Source organism: Bison bison, unplaced genomic scaffold (genome assembly GCF_000754665.1).
Source record: "Bison bison bison isolate TAMUID 2011002044 unplaced genomic scaffold, Bison_UMD1.0 scf7180017864172, whole genome shotgun sequence".
In the NCBI taxonomy this organism is placed as follows: domain Eukaryota; kingdom Metazoa; phylum Chordata; class Mammalia; order Artiodactyla; family Bovidae; genus Bison; species Bison bison.
The window spans coordinates 2398340-2416648 of NW_011494744.1; the positions used below are offsets into that span (position 1 = coordinate 2398340).

Here is an 18309-nt window from a genome sequence, read left to right on the forward strand (position 1 = left end):
TAGGAAATGGCACCCACTCCAGTGTTCTTGCCTGGAGAATCCCAGGGACGGGGGAGCCTGGTGGGCTGCCGTCTATGGGGTCGCACAGAGTAGGACACGACTGAAGTGACTTAGCATAGCATAGCATGCCATTTTTTAAAAAGGGACTTGAGCACCCATGGATTTTGGTTTCTGCAGGGGTCCTGGAACCAACTTCCTATGGATACCAAGGGGCAACTATATTATCATATCTATATTATATATAAGACAAAAAAATTCTTATAGACAAAACAGTCCTTAATGATAAAAAGTTGAAATCACCAGGGTATTTTATTTCTAAACCTGAGGGATAGGTAAATGAATGACAGTTTATTAGTCATTATTCCTCATATGTATTTATGATATATTCTTTCTCAGCAAATGAAATTTCATCATTTAAAAAATACCCGAGTGAACATTCTGCTGAGTTTTGATAAATGCTAAGGCAGCAGATATAATTAATTCTGTATATTGATAGCAGCATGTTGGCAAAGGCAATGAAAAAGCAGGCATTCCAATATACTGTTGGGAAGATTAAATAGACATAATCTCTACAAAAGCCAGTTTGATGGTATCTATTAATGTTATAACTGCACATACTCTTTGACTTACAGCTATTCCACTCTAGTAAGTTATTTTACAGAAATATTTGCACATGTAAAATTATTTTACACAGCTGTTTATGACAGCACTTTTTGTCGTAGTAAAAGATTATACAACAAAGTCTGTATGTCCATCGTTAGGAGCCTGGTTATATAATCATACATCTATGTAACAATACTATACAACTACAAAGAGAAAGAAAGCTCTTTATATACTAATATAAAAGCTCTTTAAACACTAATATAAAAGCTCTTAATACACTAATATCTACCATATATTGCTAAGAAAAAAAAAGCAAGCATAGAACATGACGTATAGTATACTAGTCTAAAACCTGTTGTGCTCCATGTAATCATGTGCTCCATATTCTGTTTGCCTCTCCAAGTTTACTCCTCCTCTTTCTCCACCCTGCTTTGTATATTGGGAAGCTGACCAAACAAACTGCATCCTTTAGGTAACCTTGCCCACTTCCTTCTCATGTGTTCAAACAATGAGTGGAATGGCTAGGAAATCAGAGTGTGGTGAAAGTGTTAAGGCAATTTCCCCCCCTTGGCACCTTGGTTGTATGCAGCCTGCCTTTCTCTAAGAGCACAGGTCCTGTTGAGCAGCCAAAGCTCTTGTCAAGTTCTGTTAACAGATCCCCTGCCTTATACCTTCAGACCTAGGAATGTAAATGGTTTTCATAGTTGCCAGTCACTGAATATTTCTCTATCGCTTTTGTTTCTTTAATTCTACCCTAATGTTTATAGATTGTGTGCGTGCGTGTGTGTGTGTGTGTGTGTGTATGTTTAGGGAGGAAGGGGAAAAGAAGGCAGGCATGGGATGGTGAGAGAAAGAGAAAGACAAGGGAGAGAACGAGAAATGAGAAGGAAGGGGAAGAAAGGATAAGAAAGAAAAAGAGAAGCACTTTGGAATGGAACATCAGAGACCTATAACAGCGGTTGCCGCCAAGGAAGGAAATTTACGTGGCATTGTGGTTGGTGGACATGGTAAAAAGACTTTTCATTAAATATCCTACTTTGAATCTTGGTACATGTAAAGGTATTATCTGGAAGGAAAATACATACTTTGATTCCAATAGCATCAAATCACAGAAAATCTTTGTTTACATATACAAAATGTAATTTATTAACATTATCTCAAATTAATGCAAATTCCCAGTCTGTCTATTGTTATGGTATATGAAACTACTACTTATCCATATAAGGCCTGATAACTGACTCACTGACTCCAAGTAACATAAAATTCAGCAATTTAAAATCCTGGCTCCTTACGTGCCAGAAACCCATGCACTTCCATTAAAAAAATATGCTAAGTCTGTTTCCTTAACTGTAGAATAAGGACAATATCTACTGTGAGAGCTAATACAATCAGCATAGTGCCTGGCAAATAGTCAGGGTCTGTTAGCAAGTGACAGCTACTGATATCACTGTTAATATTATTAAAAGAAAACATTATAAAATAAAATAGTAATAACTATTAATTTTATTTGCTAGATACTCTAGGAAAGTTTTCTCCCAGGAATCATTCCTATCATCCCTAGAGAATATCTTTTCCTTTTAAGCTTTACCGGCCACCTAACATTTGACAACCAGTTTTTGAGGGTATTGTTAGTTATCTTCAACTTTACACAGAAGTTTGAATTAATGCTTAGTTGAGAACAATAAAATACAGAAATAGAAAACAAAGCTGTAATAAAAATTAAATTGAAAGTAATCTAAGAATTTACATAAAAGAGTGGAAGTGGCCACACTGATATCAGTTGAAATCAACTTTAAGACAAAAATTGTTACTAGAAACAAAGAAGGACATTTTATAAGTAAAAGGGAGAGTCCATCAGAAAAACATAACAAATTAGGAATATTTATGCACCTACCAATAGAGTGTAAAATAAAATAAAAATGGACAGAACTGGAGAAACAGACAATTCAACAATAGCTTAGACTTTAATAGCTCACTTTTAATGATGAATAGGTAAAAGATCAACAAGGAAACAGAAGATTTCAAAAATTTATGAGTCAACTAGATGTTTATATCACACTCTACCACAACCACCAACAGAATACACTTCTTCTTAAGTGTACATGGAATATTTGCCAGGATAAAGCTTGCTAGAACATAAAACAAGCCTTAATCATTTAAAAGAACAGATATCAAAGTATGTTCTTTGATCACAATGGAATTAAATTAGAATCAATAAAAGAACGGCATTTGGGAAATTTACAAATATGTTAAAATTAAACCACACACTCCTAAATAATCAGCAGGTCAAAGAAGAAATCCAAATATTGCTTAGAGAAATTTATAGATGTAAATGACTACATTAAAAAACAAGAAAGGTCAAGAGAATGAAAAGATACACTACAGACTGGGATAAAAATATTTGCAAAAGATATTCCTGATAAAGAACTGTTATCCAAAAGATAGAACATTTAGAACTCAACAATAGGGAAAAAATGATCAAAAGACATTACCAATTATGACATCTTAGCAAAGAAGATATGACTGCTAATAAGCATATGAAAAGACATTTAATATCTACATCATTAGGGAACTGCAAATTCAAACAATACGATATAAATGGCTAAAATCCCCAAAATGGAAAACAATAAGTGCAGACAAGGATATAGAGAAACAGGAACTTATTGCTGGTCAGAATGCAAAATGTACAGCCATTCTGAAATACAATTTGGTAGTTTCTCACAAAATTAAAAATACTCTTACCATATGATCCAGCAATTACGCTCCCTGTTATTTACCTAAATAAGCTGAAAATATATGTCCACATAAAAACTTGTACATAGCTGTGTACTACAGCTTTATCTGTAATTGCCAAAACCTGGAAGCAACAAAATGTCCTTCAGTAGGTGAATGGAAAAATAAGCTGTGATATGTCCAGATAGTGGGATATTATTCAGTGCTCACAAGAAATGAATTATCTGACTATAAAGGGAATACAGAAACTAAGGCTACATACCGTATGATTCCAACTACATGACATCCTGAAAAAGGCATATGAAAACAATGAAAAGACCAGTGGTTGTCACGGTTTAGGGAAGAGGATGGATGGGATGAATAATAGATGGATTTTCAGTGCAGTGAAAATACTATGTATTATACTATAATAGTGGACACACATCATTATATATTTGTCCACACCCATAGAGTGTACAATACCAAGAGTGAACCCTAATGTAAACTTTAGACTTTGGGTAGTAATGTGTCAGTATAGGTTTATCAGTTGTAGAAATGTATCACCCTGGTGAAACACATTAATTAATGCAGGAGGCTAAAACCCATGGACAGAGAAGCCTGGTTACAGTCCATAGCGTCACAAAAGAATTGGGACATGAAGAGACTGAGCACACATGCATGTACGGAGGCAGGGAGTATATGGGGTGTTTTTGTACCTTCCTCTCAATTTTCCTGTGAACTGTTCTAAAATGCAAGGTCTGTTTTAAAAAAGATCTCAAACCCTTAATCTATCCTTATACTTTAAGATACTAGAAAAAGAAAATCAAATTAAACCCAAACCAAGTAGAAAGAAATAATAAAGACTAAAGTGGAAATAAATGAAATAGAAAGAGAGGAAAAAAAAAACAAAAACCTGTAAGTTCGTTCTTTGAAAAGATCAACAAAATTAACAAATCTTTAGCTAGACTGACCAAGAAAAACCCTAAAATAAAGTCATGAATGAAAGAGGGGACATTAATATTAACCTTACAGAAATTAAAAAATGAAAAGGTCAGGACCAGATGGATTCACTATCATCTAACATTTAAAGAATTAACACCAATCCTTCACAATCTCCTTCCCAAAAATATGAGAGAAAAGATCACTTCCCAACTCATTTTATGAGACCAGTATCACCTAGTTCTTGAACCACTGAGAAAAAAAAAAAAAATTACAGACCAGTATCTACAGACAGAAAAATTCTCAAAATACTAGCAAACCAAACCCAGCAATATCTAAAATGGATTATACATCAATATCAAGTAGAACTTATCCCGAAAGGCAACACTGGTTAATGCAATATACCATATATCAGTAGCATAAAGGACAAAAACTACGTGATCACTTCTATAGAATCAGAAAAGACATCTGACAAAATATAACACCCTATCATGGTAAAAAACATTCAACAAACTAGAAGGGAAAATCTTCAATTTGATAGAAATTATCTATGAAAAACCCAGAGATAACATACTTCATGGTAAAAGACTGTTTTTGCTCTAAGATCAAAAATAAGATAAAGATGTCCTTACCACTTCCATTTAACACTGTTCTGGAGTTTGCAGCCAGGGCAACCGTGCTGTGCTATGCTTAGCTGCTCAGTCATGTCCCACTCTTTGTGACTGCATGGACTATAGCCTGCCATGCTCCTCTGTCCATGGGGATTCAACAGGCAAGAATACTGGAGTGGGTTGCCATACCCTCCTCCAGGGACTCTTCCCAACCCAGGGATCAAACCCAGGTCTCCTGCATTGCAGGTGGATTCTTTACCGTCTGAGCCACCAGGGAAGCTCAGGGTAGCTAGGCAAGGGAATGAAATAAAAGCAGCTAGATTGGAAAAGATGAAGCAAAACTGTTTCTATTCACAGATGACATGATATTATATATAGGAAATCCTAAGCAATGCACTAAAATACTATTAGAACTATTAAATGAGAACAGCATGGTTACAGGATATGAGATAAAAATAAAAAAATCAACTGTATACTACACACTTGCAATAAGCAATCTGAAAATAAAATTAACAACTGCATTGAAAATACCATCAAAAAGAATGATAGAAATAAATTTAACAAAACAAAATTTGGGGAGTAAGGTATAGACTACTAGGTATAAAATAACCTATAAGGCTACAACATGGAATACAGCCAATATTTTATAACTATAAATAGAGAATAACCCTTAAAAGTCATGAATCACTATACTGTATATCTGTAACTTATACAATGTAGTGTAGCAACTATACGTCAATCATAAAAAAAAAAACCACCAAAATCCTTTACTTAAAAAAAAAAAAGGAATGAATGAAATACTTACGAATAAATTTAACAAATGAAGAGACCTGTACACCACAAACATACTGTCCCTGGATCCTTTTTGTTTAGCTAAACAAAATAACTATCTGGTCTTAAGCTGCATATAAATATTTTATTATTTTTTGAAATATTTTATTTTTAACAGAAGACAAATTTTTCTCAGTTGGTGTTCTTTTCCTGTTTTAATTCTATGCTTCTTAACTTTAACATGCACATAAACTAATGATTCCATGAAAACACAGATTATTAATTTTAACTAGGGGTGGAGCTAATGTTCTTCATTCCTTTAATTAACTCAGTTAGCTGCAACCAGCCTTAGTTGTGGCACATGGGATCTTTGATAAGGCATGTGAGATCTAGTTCCCTGACCAGGGATTGAACCCCGGCCCCCTGCATTGGGAGCATGGAGTCTTAGCCACTGTATCACCAGGGAATTCACCAGGTTTCTCATCCTTAACAGCTCTCAGATGATTTTAATGTTGCTGGTTCTGAGACCATATTTTGAGTAGTTTTTAAGTGCCTGTAGTTACACACAACTGTCCTAATTCACTAGAAAAAAGTGAATAATGAGAGGAGTGAAAGTCAGATGGACTGTCTCTAAGTTTTCCATAGCCAGGTACCATACATTCCCTATGGACAATTAAGAACAGACATTTGCCACCATCCTTCCATTCTGGTCACCACTAAGTACCAGAAAAGATGCAGACTTTGGCCAGCTAGTCAAGTAGACTGCGGCTAAATCCATATGAAAACTCTTTTTTTTAATACCTGCTACACAAAGACCATCTCATAGAATGTTAACCATCAGCTCTTCCTCTCTGCATCTTTTCTCTTGTGTCTTATTCCTTCTTTTGGCCAGTGTCTCCTAAGTGTCTTTGGGGGATGAATGGTGGTCCCTGGCAATCATCTGGTTTACTACAGACAATTTGGTTTTTAAAAAAAAGTGATAAAAGCTTTGATCACAAACATTTCATAAATTGAAAAGATTAATTATGACTTTCAAGGAAATTCTTTTAGGTTCTTAACTGTTATGTTCCAAGGGTCACATATGCTTTACAAGGTTAAGAAGAGACTGACTGTTTCAGCTAACAAACTTCGACATCATGAGTTGTTTACACTGGCTAAACATATTACTTTGTTGTTGTTCTTATCAGTGTGTTAAGTCTCTAATTTAAATAATAAATACCTCAAAAGCATTCACTGAAGAGTAGAAGTGACGAAAGCATATTTGACTCGAAATGATAAATAGTATGATCTTACAGAGTGAAAACAGTAGGATCTTAGAGTGGGCTGTGACCAGTGAATTACAAGTTATTAGTCTGTACTAGGGGACCTCCTTCGGAGAAGGCAATGGCACCCCACTCCAGTACTCTTGCCTGGAAAATCTCATGGGCGGAGAAGCCTGGTAGGCTGCAGTCCATGGGGTCGCTAAGAGTCGGACACAACTGAGTGACTTCACTTTCACTTTTCACTTTCATGCATTGGAGAAGGAAATGGCAACCCACTCCAGTGTTCTTGCCTGGAGAATCCCAGGGATGGGGGAGCCTGGTGGGCTGCCGTCTATGGGGTCGCACAGAGTCAGACACGACTGAAGCGACTTAGTAGCAGCAGCAGGGGACCTCCTTATTCCCATCACAGCACAATACATTTTGAAACAGGGTCTAAATCATTATAAAACAGTAATAAGAAGCCACTGAAGTCTTCAAATAATTTTCAACCACTCTAGTAAACTAACTGACACCTGCATTACAAATTTTGTCATTGACAGCAAAGATTAAAAACTGTAAAGGAACTTTACCTTATTTTAACAAAATCAAGTGTAACTACAGTCAGCTGCAAAATTAATGACAAATATGCTCAGAAAGAAAACAATCTACTGGTATATTTCTGTATCAGATGACACTGCTGCTGCTGCTGCTGAGTCGCTTCAGTTGTGTCCGACTCTGCGTGACCCCATAGATGGCAGCCCACCAGGCTCCTCCGTCCCTGGGATTCTCCAGGCAAGAACACTGGAGTGGGTTGCCATTTCCTTCTCCAGTGCATGAAAGTGAAAAGTGACAGTGAAGTTGCTCAGTCATGTCCGACTCAGCGACCCCATGAACTGCAGCCCACCAGGCTCCTCCGTCCATTGGATTTTCCAGGCAAGAGTACTGGAGTGGGTCGCCACTGCCTTCTCCTATCAGAGGACACTACTGGACGTTATATAATAGGTGTCATATTCAGTGAGTAAGAACAGTTAGTATCATAGGTGTATGCTCTTAAATATTTTGTTTTATGACTATAAGAAACCACTAGTATTCACAGTATGAACCAACCCTTGGCATATATATATAAACTGTAAATAATGAAATAAAACTTTAATTCTGATTATCAATGAAAATATGCTTTAGAGAAGGGATTTTCTTATAACCAACAATTATCTTTGAACCTTAACTTGAAAACATACACTAGGATCAACATAGCCAAAAGCACTAGTCGTGTGTACCCAGGAACATTATGGCACCTGAAAGTCAATTCATACAAGGCTTCATTCACAGGCAACAGCTGGAGTTTGACACTTAAATTTTCCATTGAGTCTGTTAAAGTTTGCATAGAAAATTGTGAATATATATTCAACCGCAGCCCCTGAGCAGATATCCTTGGCATGTTATGTCAGGAAAAAAGAAGTAAGTACAACACTCTGATTTTTTATCTTGTCAGGAGGAAAGATGCTACCAAAAGCTATTCAAATGAAGGATATACATTTCCACCCCATGACACCGATAAGGTCAGTAAAAACTTTCTGTGATTATCTGTGGCTTACTCAAGTGGCAGATCTCTGTGAGACATATAGTATAGTGAATAGCTTGAACCCATCATAGCTGAAATTCTTCAGGATAAAATACAAAGACCAAATCATGATACACACAGCTTAACCACAGTTTGACTTTTCCGACATCTAGCCACGCTCTATCCTTGTTGTAGAATGAACGGGTGTCTTATTATTAGTATACTTAGAAAAATTTATTCAGTTACCACACTAGACCTAAAAAAATGTATTTCCTAGAACTGAAAAACACCAGAAGGACAGATTTACCCAGTGCCACTTTCCAAACTGAAATATTCAACTTCATTGCTGAGTGCCATACATTTGTCAACTCAGACATTGTAGGTAGTTTTCAGTGAGAATTCTTGCAATAATTTTGGTATTCATCCATCTGAATATCCAAAACATCTAGAAGAATCATCCTATACTTGCTGCTGAATCATCCTATACTTGGTTGTTGGAAATATTCAACAATCTATAGTTGAAAAGTGGGATTATCTGATTTAGCAGAACTAATAAGGAGGACAAGAAACTGTAGCTTTGACTTCAGTGAGCCAGGTATCAATGTGGTGAAAGATTGCAGCAGTAACTGCTTTTCATGATGTTTAAAAGACCCATCAATGAGATCCACAAATACTAAATGTCCAAAAAATGGTACTTTCTCTACTACACTGTTTTTCTTTCATAGAAAACTATCACTTCTTCCTATGCATTATGTTAGAGAAATACAGACAACTATGGAAATTTTGATTGCCCTTATTATTAATCTTCTCACATTAGAAAAGCACTTCATCATCTGCATTTATATAGCTTCATTAAAAAAAAAAAAAGGTCTGATTTCAATATGTACAGCACCTAGAAAAAAATAACATATCTAATAATTTCCAATTTCTCCTTGAAACATTCCTCCACAAAGTCATTTTTTCCTTCAGACCTTCCGAAAAACCAAACTGCTTTCAAACACTTCTTGATTGCAGTCAAGGATGATATTAAAAATGTTTAATAACATTCTTATTATATGGCACGGCATAACCACCAGAGAATGACACCAGTTCATAATCACATGGCTGTATTGAAACATGCTAACTAAATATCAGTGTTAGTTATAGCTTCCTTTAAACATTCTGCTACACTTATTTCAACTCTAGCCTCATTCTCAAAGACTATTGGTTATTTCTTGCCAGCCAATTCACAGAAAAAGGAAAGTAGTTTTCACGAAAGACAGCCATATAAATTGGATTCCAAAGATGAATTTAACACTGCATTTTATTAAATATTTAATGTCCTTACTTTTATTCCTTAATATAAAAATTAAGAAGAATAAGTATTAGAACAACTATTGTTTTCTTTCTCCCACACCATTGGTTTCCAGAGAATGAGGCTCCTTAGCTTTTTATTATAGTTGTGTTACTTGATTTTATCTACATAATTAGATATCCAAGTTCTTTATCCGTCAACCAAATGAAAACATTTAATACACAAATGGATAGATTTGGGAATATATTAAGGATAAGGTAAACTGTTAGCAAAACAAATAAATATCTGACATTTAGATATAAAACAGAAATGGAATAGAGAAACTCACAAAAAAGCAAAGAGATGAATTACTTAAAGACAACCCTAGGATCTTAAAGAGTCACATACAATGTAAGAACACGATATATATATATCTGTGTTGGTTTTAGGGATCTTCTTACCCAACTTTGGAAAAACTATTAAGTATTCAGCATTGCACTGAGGACATGCCACTCTGGCTGTACTGTTTCCTCTTTGTTTTTCATCCACCCAGCGCTGTAAACAAGCCTGGTGAACCCATTTTGTAGATCCTCTGCATCTGCACGGTCTCACCCATTCAGCTGTTCTATCATCTTCATCAGTGGCAAAACACACCCAGCAACTTCTGTAAATTAAGAGAGAAAACAATGATATTATCATTAACACTCCAGCCTCCTCTTGACTGCAGCTCCACTTAATGGGATGAACCTACTATGTTATATTATAGAACCTTTAATTCTATATTAAAAGACTGAGGGGAAAAATAACCAACACATTTCCAGTAGAGTAGCTTCTCCTTTTTTCTGTTTTTCCTTGTGGGCTTCCCTGGTGGCTCAGAGGTTAAAGCGTCTGCCTGCAATGTGGGAGACCTGGGTTGGATCCCTGGGTCGGGAAGACTCCCCTGGAGAAGGAAATGGCAACCCACTCCAGTACTCTTGCCTGGAGAATCCCATGGATGGAGGAACCTGGGGGGCTACAGTCCACGGGGTCGCAAAGAGTTGGACACGACTGAGCGACTTCACTCTCTTATGTTCTGCAAAGTCTTGTATTTTCTGAATTTTGTTTTTACATAACTTCCTCAATCTTTCTAGAAAATTTTCACCTTCTCTAATGAGAATGCAGAGACAATCCTCAAGCTGCTTTTATAAGACCTAATAATTCTTGAGGAGTGGTAAGTACAGGAATATGTGAAATTCAGTGTATCTCCCATTTCAACAACATTAATCTCTTAACCTCTTGAACTTGGAGAACAAAAGTATTACACAAATGATTTCACATATGGTCTCATTCAATTTTCACCTGAGAGAGAGAAAAAACCCAGTCATTTCTCTTTCTGGTAAAGTATGACTATAAGAGAGTAAGATGATTAAATTTAAAAGCACAAAGGAAAGAATAGATGAAGACATCAGGATAAATTGTTTTTGGATAGTAAGATGATACATTTGGGCTTACATGTTTCCATTATAGGTATGAGTGGCTTTCCTTTTTTCTGGGAATTAAATTATATTTATTATATTTGAAACCTAGAAGTCTCAAGTCTGGGATGCCTATATTATAAAAAGAATCTTTATTGAGATGGTTAATATTTAAACTTTTTCACATTTTGCTCTTAAGGGTACTTTATGAACTCTAATTTGTTTTTGTGGAATTAGGTTGCAATTCCTTATTTTTTCCTCCCAATAAACACAAGTTTTGACATCTATTTCCATTAGGGCAAATATTACAATTTAACTCAATGACATCATTCACTCCCTTCTACTACCACTGCACAAGAGGAAAACAACTGCTAATTAAAGCTTGTCACCTACTGTGCACTTTTCACTTAATTAGATAAGTTGGCTTCTGTTACAACAACTAGCTTAACTATGCTCAGTGGGAAAGACTTATATAGTCAGGTACTGTAGATAAGTCTCCAGTCTTTGTAGATCAACATGAATTTTAATCACATGCATCAATTAAGACTTCTTAGAATAGGGGGAAAAAACTGAACTGAATACATGTTAACAATATCCAAAATTATGTTTTTACTTAGCTTTCAAAACCAGTCAGATTTCATATGACCTACCTAGGCAAAACTGGAGTGGGGTAGCATTTGTTTGAGCATGCTTGACCCTCTGACTCAACTCAGCCAAGCTGTCTGGGCCCTCGTGCTATCTTATGGTTAAACAGAAATGTCTCCTCCTTCACTTTATTTTTTTAAACTTTATTATGGTAAAATATACACAACATAAAACTGAATACTTTAACCATTTTTAAGACTACAATTCAGTAGCACTAAGTCATTCACACTGCTGTCCAACCATCACTACTACCTGTGGTTTGACTGGGTTTCAACCTAGTTTTTTTCATAAAATTTCAGTTGATAAGTATAGAGCAAATAGGCCAGCTATTTGTGGTATTAGGATATATATTTCCCCATAACCAAGGTAATTTTGTAAATACATTTGTATATCGCTGATGGAATGAAATGTATTATTTTGGTAACAAAATATAGGCAGAAATATCTAGAAACTAGACTTCTAGGTTCTTGTTAAGTTTTTCATATCAACGATGGAACACGAACGTAGCTAAATTAAACTGAATCTTAAATTAAGCCAATTTCCAGTCATCAGGAAAAAACAAAATGTAAAAGTATTAATTAGGTTGAACCAAATGAAACCGCCTATATTTATGTGTTTAACATTTATTTAAATGGAAGTTTCATACATCAATATAATGGGAATATTTGTATAGCTATGCTATGCTACGCTATGCTAAGTCACTTCAGTCGTGTCCGACTCTGTGCAACCCCATAGACGGCAGCCCACCAGGCTCCCCCGTCCCTGGGATTCTCCAGGCAAGAACACTGGAGTGGGTTGCCATTTCCTCCTCAAATACATGAAAGTGATAAGTGAAAGTGAAGTCGCTCAGTCGTGTCCGACTCTTAGTGACCCCATGGACTGCAGCCTACCAGGCTCCTCTGTCCATGGGATTTTCCAGGCAAGAGTACTGGAGTGGGGTGCCATTGCCTTCTCCATTGTATAGCTATAATCCCTACAAATTCTGAATAAGCTATAATCCCTACAAATTCTGAATAAGCTATAATCCCTACAAATTCTGAATAAGAATAAGCCTATTTCTGTACCACCACCCCCCTCAAGTAATATGAAAAATTTCAAACTTAAAAAAAAAAAATGAAAAACTGGTGAATACCCATATTTCTAACACCCAGATTCTATCATTTTGCTACAAATTCTTTCACCAATCTTATTTTTTGATGCATTTCAAAGTTTCAGACATTAGTGCACTTCACCCCTAAACACATTTACAGTTTTACTTTTTAGAAGGTACTCAGGTGACATTTAAAAGAGGCACTTCTGGATTTTTTTCTAATTTTACGGCTATGGTAGATAAGATGGTTGAACAACGATTTACAGTGAACTTATTAGGTACATTGTTTAATTCATAGTGATAGTATACAGCTTAAAATTTGGATTTTTAAGCTAATGCTCATTAGAGATTAGCTGAAATTATCCTATAGAGGGGATATTTAAAAAAAGAACCCTTATTGATAATAATACACCCAAAAGGTTTGCTGATTTTCAACATCTACCAACTTACCACACACATTTTCCATTTATTCTAATCGCTTAACATTACATCTGATGATGGTCATCTGAGATCAAATAGTATTGCCCACAATATGTAAATTTATAATACCACCAAATTACTGCATCTAAAAATTATAATTTAGATGCAAATAAGTATGAAATGAAGACTTATAACTTAATAGTACAAAACAAGCAAGCAGCTGAAAACTAAAGAAAGTGCCAGTAACATACACTGTGCATTCACTGATTCCATGTAGTTTCACTGGTTCCATGAAGCTGCATAAACAAAATAAATCAAAGACTGTACCTATCTGGAAAACTCTGTAATTTAATTTGGGCTACATCTAGTAGATATAAGATACTTAAAGTTCCAGTGAAATTACCACAGGTATATCCTTCCCTATTTTAAGAAGAAGGAAGGATCAATCTGGATAGACCAGAGACGGCTTCAGGAAGGCGTGACAGTAGAAATTTGCAGGGGCAAGTGATTTTATCATAGGGATTCTCAAAACAAAGTTCTCTGAGACAGCAGTTCAGAACCACTAGGAAACCTGCGAATTCTCTGGCTCTACTCCAGACCTAGTAAATGAGAAACTCAAGAGGAAGAGGGCCTAGAAATCTGTGTTTTAACAAACCCTCAAGGTGATGTGATATTAAATAAAGTTTGGGAACCGCTAGTACAGAAAAATGGCAGGTTAAAAAAAAGTAGAGAGACTGCAGAAAGCAAACTGTGTGAAAGGGATAATTACTGGACTTAAGGTAGAAATAATAGATTCTGATGACTACATATTTTTAATATAAATAACAGTACAGAAAATGTTAAGTTCTAAAGAATTTATTAACTGATACACCACCTTAATAGGTTTATGAGTTTAACCTACATGATATGGAAAGAACATTAGTCTGAAATAAGGGCCAGGTATGTGGGAAATTAACTTAAAGAGTATAAAAATGGTCACATGGGCAGACAGCCTATAAGACAGTTATTAGTTTTTAGGGGTGGAAATGAGGGGAGGGAACAATGTGGTATAGAAATCTTTTCTTCCTTCACTAAAAAAAAAAAACTTATAATAGTCTGACCAGGAATATCACCTAAGAAGGTTTTATAATTATGGTTTCACTCTTTGCTTCTCTATACCCTACTCCCTCCTTGATGCAATCTATTTCAGCTATTTATTCCCCAATTCCTTTCCTTCTTCCATTTAAGGAGAAAAGAGGTTGCTTGAAAATGATGGGTTTATAGTTCCCTCAAGATCTTAGGAAAGTAGAAATTTGTGGTTTAATGTACAGCATGATTTCTCTTTTTTAGGAGCAAAAAGTATCCCACACTTTTTAAGGAAAATCACTCTTCCCTCCAGCATCAGCCATGTGTGCGGTTTATTTAGGCAGTTAGTCCCACACCCCCAGCTCCAGGAAGAGTAATCCTTAGATTGGTTTAAGGGCAGTATCCCTCATCTTAGATTACAGTGACGAGTTTGGGCCCATAAAGCTGGTTTTATTAGAGTGAACTTCAGAATTTTTGCTGGGAAAGTTGGTACACAGACTTTCTTTTCCACTGGGCTTGAAGGCAGGAAAAATGAGGAGCTAAATGAGAGTGTGAGGCTTTGCTGCCAGGAAAGCCACAACGTGGAGCCTAAAGAACCCAGAGGAAGCTAAAAGATAGAAACTGATGACTTTGTCTGAGACATGGATCAAGCTGTGCTTAAAGCTAAATATACCCTTGTGCTGTTCACTTACATAAACCCATAGGTTTGTTTTTTTTTCCCCTGGTTTAACCTGTTTGGGGCAGATCTTTCAGGCGTAACCCAAACAATCTTGTTATAGAGTGTGAGAAATTGGAAATAAAGAGATAGCCCTGAACAATTATATGATGTGAATTCCTAAACAGCTTTTATAATAACACACAGGTATTTTTGTCAATGGCTTTATTTCCTACTGACCAGACTTGAGCAGGAAAGACTTAAATAAATCTGATTTCCACTGCCAAGTACTCTGAGTTGTGCAAATTTTTCTGTTTCTCACACAGAGCAAAAATTCGCTCCTGATTCTGGCTATTAGATCAGGTCATTTCTTAGATAGAAACAGCCAACAAAGATAAAACCAAACACTTTGAAATTAAAAATTCTTACTGACAGCGCTATAATATTTCCACTGCAGGATCAATTTAACTATAATTCTACTTTAAGTTATATTTTAATGTTATAATTTATGGGATGGCAATTTTAATACCCTTAAAAGTAAGAACAACTGCTCTGAGGCACACCTCCTCTCCTCCCTACCCCCCTCCCCCATTATTATCTTAATAAATTTGAGCATTGGATTTTAATGATTAAAAAAAAAGTGAGAACTGGCTATTTGCCATTTCAAAAGAAAAAGCCAAAAACCTTTCAAGTCCACACCCAAGGAGAGGTTGTAATTTCTGACAAAACTCTAATTAAGAGCTTCTCTTTGAGTCATTTCCTACCCTTGTTCTCTTCAATCCTCCATCTCTCAGAAAGCAGCGATCAGTGTGATGTACAAGCATCATCTGAGAACTTGCTAGAAACGCAGATTTTCAGGTCCCACCCCAGACCTGCAGAATCAAAAACTCTGATGGGACCCAACATTACATTTAAAAAATTGTTTTATTTTAAATTTCTTCAAAAATTATTTTTCTTTTTTGATTGTGGTAGAACATATAACATAAAATTTCCATCTTAACTACCTTTAAGTGCACAATTCAGTGGTATTAAACACATTTACAGGTTGTGCTACCATTACCACCACCCATCCCCATATAACTCTTTTCATCTGGTAAAACAAATTCTGTTCTTATTAAACTCCCCAAGCTCCTGACAGTTACCCTTATATTTTCTGTCTTTATAACTGACTAGTCTAAGAACCTCACACAAGTGGAATCATCCAGTATTTGTCTATGTCTTCTAGGTTCATCCACATTGTAGCAGATAATATTGCAGATTATCTTTCCTTTTTGAGGCTGAATACTATCCTATTGTATGTATACATACCACATTAGCTCATCTCAGTCATAGATACTAGGGCTGCTTCCAGGTTTAGTTATTGTGAATAATGCTGTTATGAACCTGGGTGTACAAGCATTTCTTTGTGACCCTGTTTTTAATTTTTTTGGACATATACCCAGAAGTGAAATTGCTAAATCATATAGTATTTCTATTTTTAACTTTTTGAGGAGTCATCAATGTTGTATTTTAACAAATCCTTCATGTGATTGATTGTGAGACCTAAAGTTTGAGAACCTCTGCTTTGGCCATTCTTCCTTTTTCCATATTTCTTCCCTTTGTCAATTTTCTCAACTCACCATAATACAAAAATTAAATCTGATTTTACATTCAATGTAAACACTTCTAAGCTATTTGGTTTTTAATTTAAATAGTAAACAAAATGCTTCAGATCTTTTTTTATTCTAAAGGAAAAAAGCTAGCTAAATTTGGGAAAAAGATTTTGTGAGTTCAGGATATTCTAACTGGTTAAAGAATTTGGGCTTTGGAGCCAGATTGTTTGAGTTCAAATTCCCTACTTACTGCTTATTTTAGGTTTAATGACAATCTCTTTCAGAACTTCTTTAAGTCAGGGGGTTCTTAATCTGGGGTCCACATAAAATTTATGGGGTTAGTAAATTTGGATGGAGAAAAAATTACATTTTTAACATTTTCACTAATCACTGAATGATATTCAATTTTCTTTCAATTATGAATCTAAGTAAATCATAGTAATATTAGCAGTACAGCAATTAGAAATTAGCACAGTGACTAGGAATTTTCATATTATAGCTGTCCAGATCCCCAAATAACATTTAACCCATCATTAATCTGAAATTAATTATCAGAGTCACCAATAATAGATCTTGCATTTGTGTTAAAGCTCCTATTACTAGATCAGATTTTTAATATTTTTCAGGTGTGTTTCTACATAATTGGTTCATTTCTGACCTACCTATTTTGTTTTACTCTTTCAAAACATTCTGAGAAGGAACTCATATGCATAACTAAACTTCCAAAGTAGTTCTCAGGATAAAAAAAGGTTTTATGTTAAAATTCCCTATGGTAGAACCTCCCCTACTCTGTTGGTGGGAATTAAACTGGTGCAGCCACTATGGAAAACAGTATAGAGGGTCTGCAAAAAACTAAAAACAGAGTTGACGTATGATCCAGGAATCCCACTCCTGGGTATGTATCCTGACAAAACCATAATTCAAAAAAGATACATGTACCCTTATGTTCATAAGCAGCACTATTTACAATAGCCAAGACATGGAAATAACCTAAATGTCTACTGACAGATGAATGGATAAAGATGTGGTATGTGCACACATGTACATGGACACACACACACACACACACATCAACAGAATAGTTTCTCACTGGCACATAAATTCACTAGTATGGTTATCTAATGAATACTATTCAGCCATAAAAAATGAAATAATACCATTTGCAGCAACATGAATGGACCGAGATGATCATACTAAGTAAGTCAGAAAGAGAAAGACAAATACCATAATAACATCACTTACGTGTGGAATCTAAAATGACACAAATGAATTTACCTATAAAAAAAGTAGAAACAGACTCACAGACACAGAGAACAGACTTGTGGTTGCCAAGGGGGAGGGATGCATCAGGAGTCTGGGACTAGCAGATGCAAACTGATACATATTCAGAATGGATAAACAGTAAGATCCTACTGTATAGTATGGGGAACTATGTTCAGTACTCTGTGATAAGCCACAGCAGAGAAGAATAAGGAAACTGTATGTCGGTGTGTGGCTCAGTCACTCTGCTGAACATCAGAAATTAACACAACATTGTAAATTAACTATACTTCAATAAAGTAAATTAAAAAAAGATTCTCTATTGTAAAGGATTAAACAAGTGATCTTCAAACAGCTTATTTTTGGCATATATATAAGCACCAAATGAACAGTAGCAATAATGGCACGGATAGACAA

The 18309-nt window shown here is 35.5% G+C and overlaps 1 protein-coding gene across 1 annotated transcript in view; it reads right to left on the minus strand.

Annotated features, from left to right (window-relative positions):
• MARCH5 (membrane-associated ring finger (C3HC4) 5) overlaps positions 1 to 18309 on the minus strand; it is a 53300-nt gene that overhangs the window by 25276 nt on the left and 9715 nt on the right. Inside the window, exon 2 of the mRNA XM_010842201.1 lies at positions 10173 to 10375. Coding sequence (XP_010840503.1) covers positions 10173 to 10375 — 203 coding nt within the window. The remainder of the gene's footprint in view (positions 1 to 10172; positions 10376 to 18309) is intronic.